General features: G+C 36.2%; 1 protein-coding gene across 7 annotated transcripts in view; it reads right to left on the bottom strand.

The window, feature by feature from the left end:
• Positions 1–17,513, bottom strand: part of CLIP1 (CAP-Gly domain containing linker protein 1) — an 80,685-nt gene that overhangs the window by 15,135 nt on the left and 48,037 nt on the right. For 5 of the 7 annotated variants that reach the window (XM_085311639.1, XM_085311641.1, XM_085311642.1 and 2 more), the window contains 11 exons: positions 16,220–17,164; positions 14,813–14,929; positions 13,731–13,788; positions 13,415–13,498; positions 12,185–12,341; positions 11,555–11,720; positions 11,254–11,469; positions 7,921–10,206; positions 6,549–6,686; positions 4,199–4,305; positions 213–333 (listed from right to left, as the gene is read on the bottom strand). In XM_085311639.1, the coding sequence (XP_085167765.1) occupies positions 213–333; positions 4,199–4,305; positions 6,549–6,686; positions 7,921–10,206; positions 11,254–11,469; positions 11,555–11,720; positions 12,185–12,341; positions 13,415–13,498; positions 13,731–13,788; positions 14,813–14,929; positions 16,220–17,164 (4,395 nt within the window). The remainder of the gene's footprint in view (positions 1–212; positions 334–4,198; positions 4,306–6,548; positions 6,687–7,920; positions 10,207–11,253; positions 11,470–11,554; positions 11,721–12,184; positions 12,342–13,414; positions 13,499–13,730; positions 13,789–14,812; positions 14,930–16,219; positions 17,165–17,513) is intronic. The other 2 variants (XM_085311644.1, XM_085311645.1) reach the window with 1 other exon arrangement.

Below are 17,513 nucleotides of genomic sequence, written 5' to 3'. Positions count from 1 at the left end.
CATAACCTTCTGTTAGCCTGCAGTTCTAACCTCCCAATGCAGGTGGTTTCCAATTTTATTTTAAAGCATTCTCAGAACAACTCGTCTTTAAATCACAAACACACAGTGCAACACCACTCTGACATCAGTGGAAACAGCATTTACACAGCTTTAAGCCAGTCAGACTGCAACAACCTCTAGCCATAGATCAGGAAACGTTCTAGCCACTCTACCTTCTGATGACTGGTGACTTCGTCCCTGCTCCTGCCCAGCTCCTCAGCAAGTTTCACGTTCTCCTCTTGCAAAGCTGCAAGCTGCTGGGACTTCTGAGCAGCTGCCAGCTTCAGTGCTTCGCTGCGAGGACAGAGTGTGCATGGTTACCATAGGAACACGGGAGGCAAGAAAAAACTGTGGGAGAGAATCGGCTTCACAGCTTGGAAAAATACATCTAGGTCACGTGTCTAACGGGATCTATAGCACAGGCGACAATCTATACCTCAGAGGCACACTGGCAAGTTTCACCCTGAAAGGCAGCAGCAGCAAACACGATTGCTCCCTCCTCCTTTAAAGGCATTAGATGCTCAAAGAAATGCAATGCAAGCTCAGACTGTTTGTTCTACWTGTTTCTAATGATCAACAGATCCTTGGATTTAGAAATACGCTTAGACAGGGCAAAGTTAGAGAAGATTGCTGRTGAACTTGAGAGCCCAGACTTTCTTGTAAATGAACGTATCTGAGTGGTTTGTAGCCAAAGCTAAAACAKGAGAATTGTTTAAATAAGTGGTATCACAAGTTCTTTTTAAACACTCCCTACAAGGTCTGACACCCAAACACATAAGAATGGGCAAGATCACAYGGGGCAGAACAGAAATTATCTAATCTATTCTCTATTTAACAAATACAAAMCAAAAAAAGAACAGACAAAACAAAAACTGAAAAATAAAGATGGTTTTGCTGGTTTCATTAGCCTAGGTTGCTAYCAGTAAGTTTGTTTTCCCTAAAGTAGGTTTATTTTCGATGCATTTTTGGAAACAAAATTTTTCATGCTTGTGACACAAATCGCCGAAACAAGTTCCTGAAAGACATGGTTAAACATCATAAAAAAAATAAGAAGGCATACTGTTTCAATTTTCATGACTGTTTTGTTTTCATAAAGGAAACTCAGCACCCTTATGTGCCAATATTACACAGAGTTAAATCCTGACTGGAATATTAAAAATATTTTTATGACTTTGGAAGGCAGAAGAATCCGTAAGCCATAAACTTACTCAACACAAAAAATAAAAACATTGGTCTATCAATCATTTGGCACATGCAAGCAAAGGGAAGCCTGATGTACTTTCAGTCTTTAAAATGCAACACAACTAACCCAGATTTTCCAGCCATTCCCTCAATCTCTGAACTCTGGTTACATCAGTTCATTAGTTTTCAAGTTCCATCATGACAAATTTCCAGCGGAGTTTTTCATTTTAGATTAATAAGAATCAGTTTGACTGATTAAACAGGCATTCCCACATCACTTAATATTGAAATAAATTTTCTTGGTATGACTCTACTTACTGATATAGGAATATACCTATTTTTAACCACAACTGTTCGCTGAACTGTGGTACTTACCAGTTCTTTTTGTTTTTAGCATTAAAGTATAGATTTAGTGCATTATAAAAAAGAAAAAAAAAAATCCACACATACATATAATACTGCGGTCAATTTGCATGAAACACTTCTCTGACATTTTTTAATACCGAGGAATTTTAAACTGACAGCTGCAAGAGCACTTTACAGTATGCAATACTAAATGAATAAGCAACAGCCAGTTGGTGTCACTACCTAAGCCTAGTTTTATATGGTAAGCTCGGCAAGCTCTTTTACGAGCCCACCAGCTCTGCTGTAACATCTTCTCACCTCCAAAAGCCACTGCCCTGGAAGCAGTAGCATGTCCCTGCCTAGAGCCAAAGCTCCCTGTGGGCAAAGTCTCTCCTCTACTCCCCTTCTCAAAGGCAAGGGCGCTATCTTCACCAGCTGATGTCTCAAAGGTGTTCTCACGACCCAAATTTCTGCTGATCAAGAAATGCTTATTATCAGTCTAATTCCTTATTACAAAAACAAAGGCACAGGATAATTATGACAACAAGTATCAACTACGAATGAACTAGACAAGCTTGCACATATCCGGTGTCTCACACCGCTGATGATGAGGGACCATGTTCAGCTATTTTCTATGACTAAGATTCGCCTTAAGGAAAAAAAAATCACAGATTCATCAAGATCACAAGGAAACTTTTCAGTGATGAAGGTTTACAAGCAAGTAATTTTTATAAATAATTTCTACCTGACAGTCTAATATTTTGTCTTCCCATGAAGCCAGAGCCTGCTAACCCCTGCTGTCCTAGCATTAGAGCAAACAGTCTGGAAATAATTATTTTGCATTGGCATTTCCCACAAGCATTGAGGCAGGTAGTAACTGCTCATGGAATTAAATTCTGTTGTTTTTAAAGAAGGCTTCTCTCCACATAGACATTCTTTTTTTTTTTATTTTTTTTTTTTTTTAGCAAGCAGAAAAAGCTGCGAGTTTCTACAGAAACATAGCATTAGTTCTGTGTTTTCCTTTCCTTTGTGGCCTGCCTTCATCTCTTCATCTCAGACTGATGGTAAAAACTATCAACAAAATCATTTATGGAAGTAAAAAGAAATAATTAAAAAATATAGATAGATAGATAGTCAAAGCCACTCTTTAGTTTTCAGTTCAAATTCCAGATTCCAGCTCTCGCTTCCATTAGTCACCAAATTCTTTTCAGAATGCAATGGAAACAGAGCCTTGTTATTTAATGTATTGTATCTCTGAAAGCTGGGGGATATGCAGCTACTACTGCAGGGCAGATACAATCATGCTGGATTTTTATTCAGGGTGATACACCAAAAGCTTTGATACAATAAGATTCCACAGGGTAACAATGAATTCCCATTAGATGCTTCGCTGTTAGTTTTATACAGTGTTACACGTTACTGGTTTGTAGTATATACAAGGTAGTTTCTCAAATGAAAGAAGTTATCTAAAACTAACATATATTTATCACATGATACCACTGAGTAAGAACGTGCATGCAGACATTACGGCTATGAAAGCGGCAACGTACAATAATTTATTTTGTGGCAGTTTGCTCATGCTGCAAATCTCAATTTCAGACTGTATGCTATCAGTTAAGTGCTCATTATTTATTTAAAGAATAAACTGCAAAGGTTGAATTGCAGCAAGGGGGCTTGACACTATAAAGAACATCTACAATGAAAAGCAAAAGTTAAAATAAATTTTAAAAAAATCCTTAATTCAAAACAGCTAACTTCTAGATTTGCAGAAAACAGCAACAGAAACACAAATCTAAGATTTTAAGTCAGGTCATGAAATTCAGCTGCTGCTTCGCCCCACCTTTTTAATGTATTTTTAAAACCTACTGTATTCATTTCCTGTGAGAACAAATGACTCCATTAACACCACTAACTCTGCAAGCCCAGACTACAGAATAACCTGCCTCACATCCTTTCTTAGCATCTTTCTAATTACAGATTCCCTCTCAAAGGCACATAATCAATTACGGTCACATGATGAAATATGGTCAGATAATGTCTGCAAAATATATTTCAGATTTTAGTAGACCTTTAGTGATATTTTGCAATATTAACACCTTTGAAAAGGATTTATTGTTTTGAGATGGACACAGCTTTACTGATAAGCAATTAACTGTAGTTTTACATGCTATACAGAGTTTGTATGGTACCACTTAGACGATATATGCACAGCATGGCAGTTGGAATAAACTGGATAAAGCAATCAATGAAAAATAAAAGTAGAACTATATTTTTATATAAACAAAACCACTCAACGCCTTAAGTGTGCTTGTAATTAAATCCAAACTGCGATTCTTTATTACAAGCTTCTAAAATAAGCTGATGCCCTCAGGTGGCAGAACTATATACTTCTTCCATACAAATAAATTACTTCAAACAATGATCACTGAAGTGAAGCATTTGCTTTGATAACCTCCAGCAATTCAGGAGCAATGTTCTGATTTAAAATTTTATGCAGGTCAAACTGGTATTTAATTTTGACCTAATATTTCTTTATAAGGATACTGAAGAAGTACTGAAAAACTTTCTTTAAATGAAAGGTAAATATAACTACAAGGCAAGGGTTTAACAGTTTAAACATTGAAATACTTACAATTCTTTTCTAAATTCTTCCATTTTCTTGTTCTCTAGATTTAGAAGTTCTTTTGATTTAGTAAGTTCCTCTTCATTTTTCAAGTTGTTCTGTTTAAGCATGTCCAACTTAAAGAGGGAAGAAAATAACTTGTTACAGTAATGAAACTGTATAATTCTCAGGTGAAGCACTTGAGAAAGGTATTCAGAAAAATGTAGGGCTGAATGGTGCTGTTGAACTTTTTCATCTTTACCACTTAAAATAAACAGCTTTACCACTTAAAATAAACAGCTGTTTGTAATGAGAAACATGCATCTAAAAAGAAATGCCATAAAACCTGCCACAAAAATCACTTACAGAACTAAAATAATCATAATAAAGTAAAATTAGTTACATAAGAATGTAATCAGCCTTTCTGTTTTAAAGTCCAGCAGCACAAAGAATTAAAAGTCCATCGAGCTATGCAACTCTATGCTTTTTTTCTTTTCTTTTTAAAAAAATAATTTAATACTTCTTGCTAGGACCAGAGACCAGCTATTCCCTGATCTTTATTCTTCTAAGATAACTGATGAAAAGCTCTGCCTTACTATACCTGAACTTCTGAGAAACAGCCCGAATGTTGCGCTTGTAACAACAGGAAAACCATTCCTTGGGGACATCTTGTTGCATGGGACAAATTGTTGTATAATTTCTGTCTACTGTGCTTGCATCTAACGTGTACTGTGAGCTTGTGAATCTCATTTGCTCACATTCAGTGACACATTATCTTACATAACAGATTATCTTTAGCTATTCTCATTTACAGGACCTTGTTTTTTGGTTTTTGGTTTTTTGTTTTTTTTTTTTTAATCCAGAAAGTGGACTGATACTATTATTAACGTCATCACTTTTAATTCTCGAACCATCAGCTCTCCTTGGAAATCACTAGTGTTTCAGCACAAACTGTGGCATTTATGCTAGCCCAGCTGTTCACTACCCATTACAACAGGGGCTGCAAAAGATTAAAGAGCCATCAGAAAGAGGTCACAGAGTGCTGAGGATCTGCAGAAAAGCTACCAGTGAAATGTTAGACCACATACTCTAGGCCAAAGGAGTGGGAAAGAGACCAGCATGGACACTTTTTACCCTCAAGTCCTGAAGTATCATAAAGTGGTGGCAGGGGATGGACCAAAGAATTGGTCCCTGAGGCAGAGTTAATGTACGTTTGGGGATAATCATGCCCATGTTTGCATTTGTGTAGTACCCAGCTCAGAGGAACTCTTACCTCGTCAAAGCACAATTCTGATCAATAGAAAAGAGTGAAAAAATGAATTTCAAAAGAGAAATTAAAACACTACACGTGTCAAGGTTATGAGATACACAGTAAGGAAATCATTATAGGCTAGAACTAGAGTGATAACTTTTGTGGAGTAGGGGTATTATTACTTAGAATTCTGCAGCACTTTTTATTGGAGTGTAAGTTGTACACCATCTTTACAACCAGGGAATTGAAGCACAGGGTGGTCACACATTAGCAACTTAGCCAAAAATATACAAAAAAATGATGAAGACAGAATTTGAATCTATGGCTCCTAAATCTGGGATCTGCACAAACTACTGGAACACAAAGAACTCCTATTAAATCTAAGATACTTACTGCATCAGAATTTAAAGGACATGACTTTATATACTGTAGAATATTTGAAACTGCACGGGAACTACAAAAGCTCACTGTTCATATAACTATATAAAGTACACAGATCTTCCACAAATATACACTCATCTAGTAGGATTTCACAAGCCAGTCAGACTGAGTTTTGTTGTGGAAAACTGACAGAGTCCACCCTTGCCTAATCCCAGTGGTTTACTTTCTTCCATTCCCTTTAATACAATACTTGTTCCTATGCTGCTGTCGGTCTTTCAAAGAGTTCTGGATTGCCTAGTGAAGAGCTAAATTTGCAATTTAGTTTTTCCTTAAGTCATGCACCCTCAAAAAAAAAAAATCCCATCTCACGTACAACTTCAATTTCATTTTTATACAAGTCAAAGTGTGTGTAGCTCAATATGATTAAATTCTACAGGAATAAACAAAGACACACAGAAGATCCCATATTACCTGACAAATTGTCATGCTCTTGCCTGTTTGCATGTACAACCCAGACTCATCTTGCCAAATTTGCCAAGATTTACTTAAACTAATGAGCTGTTACTGTACTATTTCTTGCTATGAGAACTTTGCTGTAAGAACTTTGTTGCATTGTTTCATACCAGAAAACAACCGAAGTCTATAATACAGATTTCACATAGCTTGCAAAGACATTGTAGGAAAGATCAAAGTTGTTTAGAAGGTAGGTAAAACTTGTAATATAAAAACATTTAAATATGTGATTACTTCATTCTGCAGCTTCTCATTTGTCTGCCTAGAGCTTTCCAAAGAGGCCAAAGTTTCAGTCTTTTCTTTGTGAAGGGCATCCTTCTCTTTGGTCACCTGCTCCACCATCTGAAAAGCATCTTCTGCCATTTTAGAAGCCTAAATATAAGCGGAAAAAAGAAGTATTACGAACAGCTCCTCCAAAAGAAAAAGACTAACCACAATACTTTATGCAGAATTCCACTGTTTGCTATCTGTTTTCCATTTAAACAAGAACTTTATTTTCACAAATAGAATTGAGAATACTTGCATTCTGAAGCTGCATAAAGTACAAAATAAGTGGACATTAGAAGGTCTAATTCCATGCAAAAATGCAGTCATAACCCCATGCTCCCGTCACGACTGAGAAGCCCACTTCTTTTTTAGTTCCTGGATTTCTAATTATAAACACTGTGATTACTCTTAGATTTCAAAATATCTTACAATAGTAGTAGTTCAATAGATATTCACTTCCAACAGACTGCACTGTATTTTCAGAAAATGTGGAATTATAAAATGCTGTTGAAAATTATTTGAAAAAAAATTTAAGTAGAAAGTAAAGCCAAATGTCACATTATTGCAGTCCTTTTCATTACAATTTACCCTCATGAAACAAAATATTTTCAGCATATTAAAATATCTAGGAAGGCAAAATGCATTTCTAYAGAGTATCTAAAATCCAATTTATAGTCTGATTTCACAAGTTTCAAGCTACACAAAACAAAATTCAAAATTCCATTTCAGAATTTGTTGGTGGTGAATACAGAACACTTCTGTGAATAAAAAGAACACCAGAGATGCCAGTCTTAAGCAGTCTGAAAGTCTTATAATTTTTAATGGTTCTCTTGCAACACTTTTTAGCCAATTGCATTTACAGGAGCAATACATTGCTTCATATTTTTTGAGTAGCTCAAATTTAGCTCAGATTTATAGTCTTTCTTCTTCCAATTTAACATAAAATTGCACAAAGGTCTAATCTAAAGCCATATCTATTCCTACACTAGCTATTAAGCCACAAAGTACTTCTTCAGAAGCTGCTCCTCAGTTCCTCCTACAAGAGTCAGAAAACTTCCTTTTATTCACAGTTTACTTTGTTTTCTTGCAACATTCAGCGACAACATAGGCTCATATATTTCGACACTATTTAAAAGAATACCTTAGCTGTTAAAGGATCTTTCAGACTCTTCTACAATTTGAAATAAACAAGGTCATATACTGAGATGGAAGATAATTCCAGTCTGTTTACCCTGAGATGAAGTGCTGATTGTGCAATGGGGTGCAGACAGGAAACCATTGAGTTAGTGCTCAGTGTTAGTATAACCATACTTGATTGTTTAACAATGTGTTTCAATACCTCAGATTTTTGCGTTACTGTTTGGGCCTGAAGAGTCTCAATTTCTTTTAGTTTCAAAGTCATACTGTTCATCTCCTCCAGCAGCATCTGGTTTTTGTCCTGAAAGGCCAGTAGTTTGCCTGAGAGGTCACTATTAGTTTGTGCTAAAAGTGCTACTTCTTCATGCAGTTTATAATAGTCCTTGGAGAATTTCTCCTTCTCTTTTAGTATTTCTTCTTTAATGGCGAGCAGACACTTCTGTTCAGCAAGCAGGCTCTCATTTTCCTGGAGCAACTTTATCCTCTCCTTCTCTGTCACCTCGTGGCTGTCTCTAAGGTCTTCCAGGATCTTGGAGAGACAGCTGTGCAAGTCCTGGAGCTCTGCTTTTGATTTAGACAAAGAAGCAAAGTCAGTCTTCAGTTGTTCAATATTGGAAGCAAGTTGCTTAGTCTCTGCACTGAGAATTTCCTTTTCTTTGATTATTTCCTCCAGTTTAGATTTGGATTTTTCTTTCTCCTGAACCAAAAGTTCTTTCTCAGTCAGTAATTCTTTATTTTTCTCTTTCAGCTCTTCTATTTCCTTCTCTAAGAAGCTGGTGGTGTTTTGAAGTTCCATACGTTCCAACAAAAAGGATTCCTTGTCCAGCTTCCTAGCTTCCTTTTCTATAGCTAAGTTTTCTTTCATAATCTCAACCTCTCCATTTAACTTCTGACACTTTTCTTGCAGTTCAGTCCTCTCTCTACTCAGCATTTCCCTATCAGAGGAACAGGTCTTGAATGAAGATGACAGAACTTGCTTGGCGTGTGATATGGCAGACAGTTCATTTTCTAATGTTCTTTTGGTATCCTGAGTCTCTTTCAAGAGATCTGAAAGGTCACATTTACAAGCTATTAGCTCTTGATTTTCTAGTGTCTTCCTGTCTAGTTCTTCCTTGAGGGCTTCAATGGAGTCTTGGAGCTTGGTATTCTCTTGGACCAGAACTCTCCTGGCTGAGACATCCAGCTCGTGTTTTCTCTTCATATCAGAAATTGCATTTGCAGAAGACTCACTTGCATCAAGAAGTGCCAAGTATTTGCTCTCCAATTCGTTCTTCTCTTGCAAAAGAGTTTCATTCTGTTTTTCAAATTGCAATGACTTACAAAAAACAGATTCCTTTTCTAAGCTCAGTTCATTGATTTTCTCAGTAAGGACTCTCTCAGTAAGCGCAGCATCTGCTATGGCCTTAGCAAGTTTTTCAGTAATTGCCTTATTTTCATTTAAAAGTTCCTCCCTTCCAGCCAAAAGCCTTCGTTCTGATGAAGAAAGAGCCTCCTTCTCTTCAAGTAACTGAATACGTTCAGAGTCAGACTCCTCCCTTGAGGCCTTAATTTCCTCAAGAAGCTGAGAGAGGCTATCAAGGGAAGCCTTCAACTCCATATTATCTTTTAGCACCTTTTTAAGTTCTTTATGTTCAGCCTCTAGTTCTGTTTGCAGCTCTTCTATTCTCACATTTAAAGCCTGGTTTTCACTAACAGTAGAGGCTAAGCTCACCTGCAGCTCTTCTTTGCCTTTAAGGAGCTCTTCCTTCTCAGACTGCAGACTCTGGCTTGTTTGCAACAGATGGTCTGTTTCATTTTTTAAGGCTATATGTATAGTTTCAAGATCCAAATATTTACCTAGTGCTGAATCTCTCTCTGTATTCAGAACTGACAACTCTTGCAGCAGCTCTCTTTGATCTCTGGCCAGGTCCTCGTAAGAACTTTTCAGCTTCTGAATGACATTATCTTTGTCTTTAACAAGTGCATCATTCTCTGCTAAAAGTTTCTTCTGATAATCCTCCAGTTCTTTCTGTTCCCTGGTCTGCTTCTGGCATGCCATATCCAAGGCATCTTTGCTGGCCTGAAGTTCTTCCAACTGTTGGAGCAAGGTTGACTCTGCAGACCGGAGAACATCATTTTCTCGAGTTATCTTCAGAAGATGTTTTTGTGCTGCCTCTATTTCAGAGAGTAATTTGCCTTTCTCGGAAATTAGTGCCATCTTTTCTGTGCTTTTCTGCTGGCTTTTAGCCTCAGCTTCTTCCTTTTCCTTTAATATTTTCTTATTTTCTGAATTAAGTTCTTCATTTATTGTCCAAAGCTTTTCTTGATCTTGTTGCAAAAACATAATCCTGGATTCCAACTCTAAAAGTTTTGATAACAATGAATCTTTCTCTAATTTTAAAGAATTCCCCTCCTGTGCCAGAGTCTCTCTTTCTGATATCAAACCCCTCATCTTGTCTGACATTAGTTCAATTTCTTTTCTGGCTGATGCTAACACAGAGGTTAAGGACTACAGAAAAAGTTGGGGAGAAGGGAAAACAAAAATGAAGTCAAGCAGACAAATGAGAAATGTGAATTAAGGGCAAACAGAGCTATTAAATCTTAAGTTTTCTTTTTTTAAAAAAAAGTGTATATGCTGACACACAGTCCCTTTGCAATCTAACCTGCTGATTGCCACCAGTAAGATTTCATTACAAAACACCAATCATCTGCAAGAAAACTTTTCAGGGTTTAAATGAAAAAAGATCACCCTTGATGCTCCTCTATACAAGACTTCAGCTTGTTTATAAAACTACTATCAATGAACTTCTCAAAGTCATTCAGAAAGAAGAGCCAAAAAATGATTTCATCAGAATCTGAGTGAATTAATAGCAGGGAGTTAATAAGATACTGACTTCCAGTTCTCAGAGTCACCCTGTATAGCTAGTTCTCCCCAAGAGTCTGTCCAAGACATAGTCATAAAATGTTCAATTCAAAACATATCAGAAACGTATTTAAAATTAACCTGTGTGTCAATTTATACACTAAAGATTTTGCTAAAGCATATAAAGATAAATTATAGCAAATAACTAACGAAGGATGAAAGCAAGCAGCAAAGTTAAAGAAACAGGGAAAAAAAATGAAAAATTCAAGTCAAGCTACATACAGAGTAGTTGCACATAATATGGGATCTTATTAAAGAGCAAATTTTCAGGTGTGTAACAGCTCTAAATGAATATTTCTTTACATACTTTATTCATAATTCCTGCATTTAAACATCAAGAATGAAATACAGCTCCCACCGATTGTACTGAATCAGGTACCTCTGAACATAAAGTGTTAACTTCAAAAAAAACCGTATTTCATGAATACTTTAGCGCAATATGGAGAAGGCAGAACCAGCTAGTGGTATATGTTTGACTTTCCCAATCACTGTTAATCTACCCTGGAAAAGTTCACAAAAGAAACTCTGCAAAGAACTTACTATAAAAGGACGAAGTCAGGCAAAAAAGAGTGATTCACTGAAACAGAAAGAATTAAACTTCAAATTATTTGCAGAGTAACAAAATATACATACTTTGGCCTGTTCTGCTTGTTTCTTCAGCTCCTCAGCCTGTGTTTCCAATTCATTATTTTTCTGTTGTGCAATTTTCAGTGTCTCTTCTGCATCCAACAAATTCTTCTCAAGTCCTTTGATATCTGCCTCATGTTTAGTGATCATCTCAGAAGTTTCTTTTTCATACTTTGCCTGAAGATCCTTATACTGATTTTGGCTAGTCTCAATTTGCTTCTCCTGACAGAACATAAAACAATTGGAATACAGTTAGAGATGTAGCATTACAATATTCTTCACATAGCTATTTTGAAGTTCTGCTTACCAAGTCCATTAGTTGATCCTGCATTTTTTTCACTTCTGCTTGATGAATCTTGAGAGTTTTTTGCTGACTCTCTTCAGCTCTCTGTTTTGTCTGCTCCACATTTTCCTGAAGCTCAACAGTCTTTTCATTTGCTTTTGTAAGCTCAAGCTGTATCTGTTCCAGCTGCCTAAAAAGTGAAAGAAGAACAGTGCTGCTACAGTTACCCTGTCTCCACAGTCCAGGTTTTTGTAAAGCTAAAGAACTATTCTACAGATAGTTTTTATTTCAAACAAAACAAATTCTCCTTGCAAGTCAAGGAAGAGAACCAAGACTTTTCCATATCCAAATTAAGATGGTCAAATACTTAGGAAGCAAAATCATGAAGCAGTCCAGATTACTAAAATTTTCATTTACTCTGGACAGTAAAATAAAATAAAAGCATTACATAAGAATTTTAGAATTCTAAAAGCGAGTCTCTCTTCAAATCACTTTGAGGAGACTATTTTAATGAATTTAGTTTGATGGAAGTTCCCTTGTCATATCCATGTAACACTCAGGAGCATCTTGTTCTGCTATTTACAAAAAGATAAAACGAGAACAAGGGAGTACAGGAGTAAAAAATGTTAAAGTGTTCTGACAATAGTGGCATACCTTTCTTTTAAGCGTAGCTCATCATTCATTTTTGTAAGCTGGGTAGAGCTATCTCCTGAAGACTTCATGATCTCTGCAATATCATTTTCAAGTTTGACTTTAGCTTCAATCAGTTGTTGTTCTCTTTCTTCTCTCTCTTTCAATTTCTTCTCCATAACTGAGTAAGACAAATGTTAGTAGTAAATTTAAGAAAAACGGCATGCACAAAATATCTAGATGACCATAAAGGATCATAAAGAATGTAATCTTGATGCTAAAAGCCTTGCAAATTCAGTCTCTAAAATTGAAAATCACAGTTTTGGACTTTGTACTGTGAGCTGTAGGAAAGGTGAAGAACCTTTAGGAAACACTAGAAAAGCAACCAGTCAAGAATCCTGTCTTTCAGAAATGATTCACTTAGCTTTAGATCGTAGACCATGAGAAGCTGGTATGAGTTCTACCCATGTCAGAGCAATCAAGCAAGTAATGTCACGTCACGTAATCGAGCAATGCAGTGAGAGGCACATGCGTTTTGCAGGCAGAACAACAGAACAATTATTTAGCAGAGCAGTGAAAAACAGACAATGTAAGTCAAGTGAAATTAGAGTGAAAATCATCTTCATACACATTCAAGGCAGGCACAGTCACCAAGGGCAAGAACATTCCTTGGGATGACTCCTGGAGTCTTAATTATACCTTGAGAAGCCTGCTTACAGGGTGCATAATCATTCTTAATTTCTTTCCAAATTGGTCTTAAATTGACCAGTGACTACTGTGATAAAGCAAGCCTCCCTCCTATGAGATAGGAAGAAGTTGACAACCCAATTAGTTTAGAATCCTTTAACTGTCCTTCAAAATCAAACACTATTTATGTACAACACTTCTGTGAATTAAACCATCTTAAACTCTAAATGTTTCAAACCAGTCCCAAGCCTTTTCCTAGCACTGGGCCATTATCACAGCATGATTTTGTTGCAATATTAAAGCAAGAATTTAACTATTTATCCAGAAAACATGTAGTCAGGAAATAAACCGCCTTACTGCACTGTTTCCTTAACATCATGGTCATCTTGCCGTGTCACTGTACATGGTGCCACAAGAGTCACTTTCTGCCTACAAACAAGGCTTTAAAGTAAAACGTATGCATTTGTGAAAGCATTACATACTTCGACATGGTGAGCTGAGTAGGCGGCCATGTGAAAGCACAAAGCTGATGCATATTTCAAAATATTCCATTTTATACTTCCTTACCTGTCAAATTAGACTTCAGCTGTTCCAGTTCTGAAGACATGAGTGCAAACTGCTCTTCTTTTTGGCTTAGTTTTTTAATTGTTTCTATAAAGTAAAATTTTGAAGACAAAGTTAGTAATTACATAGATTCAAACCATTCTTTGGCAAGGCATATTACTATCAGGAAGAGAGGTTGCAAGTAATCCTATTTCTAATTGCTGAAACAAATACTGCTGTTTTGCCATGTGTAAATCTGAAAGCACGTGAAAAAAAATATTTTGCAGTATTTCTTTTCTGCACTTTTTTAGGTCTTTGTTTACTTTAGCAGGAGACATACCTTGCATAGTTTTCTGAACATTTTCTGCTTCATCAGCTGCATTAGCAAACTTCTCTTTCTGAAAATGGATAAAAACCTAAGGTAAGGCTTGGTAATGACAGTATAATTGAACTACTGAATTTATATTAAGTACTCTTCATGTACCAAATAGATCAATCTTCACTCCTATCATAAATGGATTTGAAGGTTTCGAATTATAGTTTAGCATTGATACATTCAGCAACAGAAAGCAAGCTTTTAAAATTTTCTCGTCTTGTTTGGAAGCAAGTCTCTCAACTTTCAAAATAACTTCTCCATCAGCTAGCATAGCAACACAATTGCAGCCACAGTCCAGTGTGGAAGACATGGTTTCTGGGCCTCTCAATTTAAGAAGCTATCCATGCTGCTCAAAGGCTGTAGTGGACATCTGCAGCCCTGTGATCAACCTCATACCAGTGTTTTCCAGCTCTACCAGCAGGAAGAGACGCTAGACTGTGAAGAAAAGGTAGGATATTGAGGAAGATAAGTGAGACTCTTCAATCAACTTCAAGTAGTTACTATGGCCATGGAAAAGACGTTACGACAAGGACACTAAAACTTAAGTAGTATGTCTTTGATTCTAACTCTGGTGTAGTTTTGCAGAATAACTCTACCCAACTACAATTATAAACAATTAAATTTGCAAAGGGAGAAATCAGGTGAAAATGTCTGTCTTCAAAACCAATTTGCAACTCATGTCTACAGCAAGCCTTAATTCATGTAACACATATAATCCTAAAGGGCCACATGTTCTTTCACAAGTAGTCTAATTTTAGACTGCATGCTGCTTTTGATCTGGTTTAATGTTTTATCTGAAATCCATAATAGATTAGTTCTATTTGGGCAACACACCTGATAACTGAGAAGGTAAGTGCAATGCTCTTCTCATTCTGTGACTGGATCCTATTAGTAGTGAGACTTTGAATTCCTTTCTTGAATAGAAGTACTTTCGAAAGGCTTTGTTCAGTTTAGAAGTCAGAACTGGTCCTCAGATTTCAATTATACTCTTACCATAAAAAGGAAAATCCAAAGGATAAAGTCAAAAATTTTTAAGCATTACTCACCAAAATGTGAAGCTCCTTTTCCAAAGAATCTTTAACTTGATTTACTGCACTCAAGTTTTTCTCAAGGTCTAGAAGCTTTTGATCTTTGCCCTGCAGTTCTTTGGCCAGATTACTAACCTAACAAAGATGATTAAATGGAGTAAAATAAAATTATAAACATGAATGAAAAAATAGGGAAATTAAAAGTTGAATCTGAAGGAAATAACTACAATGTTAAAACTACAGTAAGATGAAAAATAAAAACAACAAAAAACTGAAGAAAAAAACATGAGGTGTCAATTGAATGAAGTTGATCTCCATTGGTTACTACATCACAGTATTAATTCCTTCTGGGATATGTTTGAAATAACAAAATTTTAATTATTATTTTGGAATTATAGTGGAAATACTTAGTTTTAATTGATATATTTAGCATTTATGCTTCAGCTGGCTATTCTGACCACACATCCACAGGGGATGTATTTTTTCTCTGTACCACACTCAGAGGTGGTGCACAAATCCATTGCAACCTCTAAAAATTGAGCCAAAGATCCAGGGAAATCTAGTATTTTGGCACCATCTGTGAACAGTTTAAGAAAGCTATTTCCAGTTACTTTCCCACTAGTTTTACAATTAGAGATCTAGCTTGTCAGGTCATGCACAGAAGTTGGGAGTGGGAGGGGGGAAGGTGCAAAAATGAAGTCTTAGCACTTTTATTTCTAGCTGCAGTGGTAGAACAACTTCTGGGTGCTGAATGCCATACTATTCAATTCAAAGAGACATATCATCTGAAAACAAGAAAAAGCATGGTAAGATACATTACATTGCAGTTAGCATTTCAAAAATGCTGTGAAAAGGTTCCATGGCTTCACCACTGTACCCAGACATCTTTAAGAAAGTTCCATCAGGTTCTTTTTCTTTGAAGTATTCCCTTGCCTCGTTCACCACCCTGTTTGCTAAGAGGACAGGAAGTGAAGGTACTGATTTTATCAGTACATCACTTCTCTAGCTAAGACTATCATCAGAGGAAGAATCTCCCTATTGATCCMTATGTCACTTTATCTGCGTATCTCTACCACCAAAAGTTAAAAAATTGTGTATTAAAATGTCTGGATTTTTCACCCCACTACACCAATAAAAAAAGCTTTCAGCACAGGCACACATAAGCCTGCAGTTAAAGAAAGAAAAAAAAAAGTACAGAAACAAAAATTTTTTTTTGGTGCCAAGTGGTGTGGACTGTGCAAGAACACTAGCTTTATGGAGGTCTGAYCCACTTAACACTTTCTCTAAACCTTCTCAGATGGTACTAAGATACACATCTAATAAAACTACATATTTTCTCTGTGATGAGTTTGCTATAGTAGAGTAAAACAGTGCAAATGTAAAATAAAAACAAAGTAAAACGAAAAAATGGATGTTGATACAAACCTTGCTACTTCCATCAACCTTTTCAGTCTCTAAATGCTGTATCTGTTTCTCAGCTGCCTCAAGCTGCTTGCTAAGTTTCTGGATTTCCAATTTACCTTCAGAACTGGCTTTTTCAAGTGCAGCAAGGTCCAAAAGCTTTTCTTCAGCAGCTTTGATCTGTGATGTAAGACTATCAATAACCTTGGTTTGTTCATTGCACTTGGCTTGCAGTACCTCTAGCTCCTTTACCTTTATTTCAGCTTCCTGTAATTTGTTTAAAGTGTCTTCCATTTCTACTAGATGTTGCTCTTCCACAGTTTCCAGTTTGGTCTTCAGGTTTTCCAGGTTTTGCTCTTTCTCCTCTGTGACTGCTAACAGCTTGGCTTTCAGTGCTTCAATCTCCTTTAAATGATAAGATTTTTCATTTTCCTGCTTCAGTTTTAAATTGGACATTTCATTTTCATAGTCTAATTTAATTTTCTCAATCTGAGTCTTTAACTCTGCAAATTCTGCAGTCTGAGCCCCTACACCTTTGCTGAAAGAAACTTTTAGTTCTTCCATTGCTTGCTGATGCGAGGCAATCGCAGACTCCAGCTTTGATTTCCATAGCTCTATTACATCTGAATTTTCCTTGTTGGCATGATCAAGCTTGGTTTTCAAGGACTCATTTTCTTTTGCCATTCTCTCATTTGAAGCTGAAAGTGATTTGATCTCCTTCTGTAGAGCTTCTTCACTAATTCCAAACTTCTCTTTCATTGAATTCATCTCATTCTGATGTTCCTTACTAACTTCTGCCATTTTTTCCTGCAAGGAACTTATTTCTTGTAACAATGAAAGAGAAGTGTCCACATCATCAATGTGTTTACTAGACTCTAATCTCCCTCGAAGCTCAGCTACTTCCTTCACACGCAATGCTAGATCTCTTTCTAGTTCCATGATGCGAGATTTTTCCGATACTGTGGCCACCTATGATTAACAGCATTTTGAAAAAAAAGAAAGAATTATAATATATATATATTTAATACATCAAGACACTGAGCTCAGTGAAAAGAAATCACCAATTATTGCAGACAAACCTCATTAATGTATTTTTACCAACTTTTTGGATTATAATACCTTTAAGTTTCACTATCATCTCTTATTTCTATGGAAACGCTAATCAAACCTAATCAAAACCAAATCAAACCTAATCAAAAAAAAAAAAAAATACTGCCTTTACTTGAAAAAAAAAAAAAAAAAAAAAAAAAAAAAAAAAAAAAAGTAAGAGTCAATAAGTAAGAGTCAATATCGTTGTATTACATGCATATTATATTCT

This window comes from Rhea americana, unplaced genomic scaffold (assembly GCF_003343005.1).
Source record: "Rhea americana isolate MKP2758 unplaced genomic scaffold, rheAme1 scaffold_346, whole genome shotgun sequence".
NCBI classification, from domain to species: domain Eukaryota; kingdom Metazoa; phylum Chordata; class Aves; order Rheiformes; family Rheidae; genus Rhea; species Rhea americana.
This window is presented reverse-complemented; position numbering and strand designations above follow the sequence as displayed.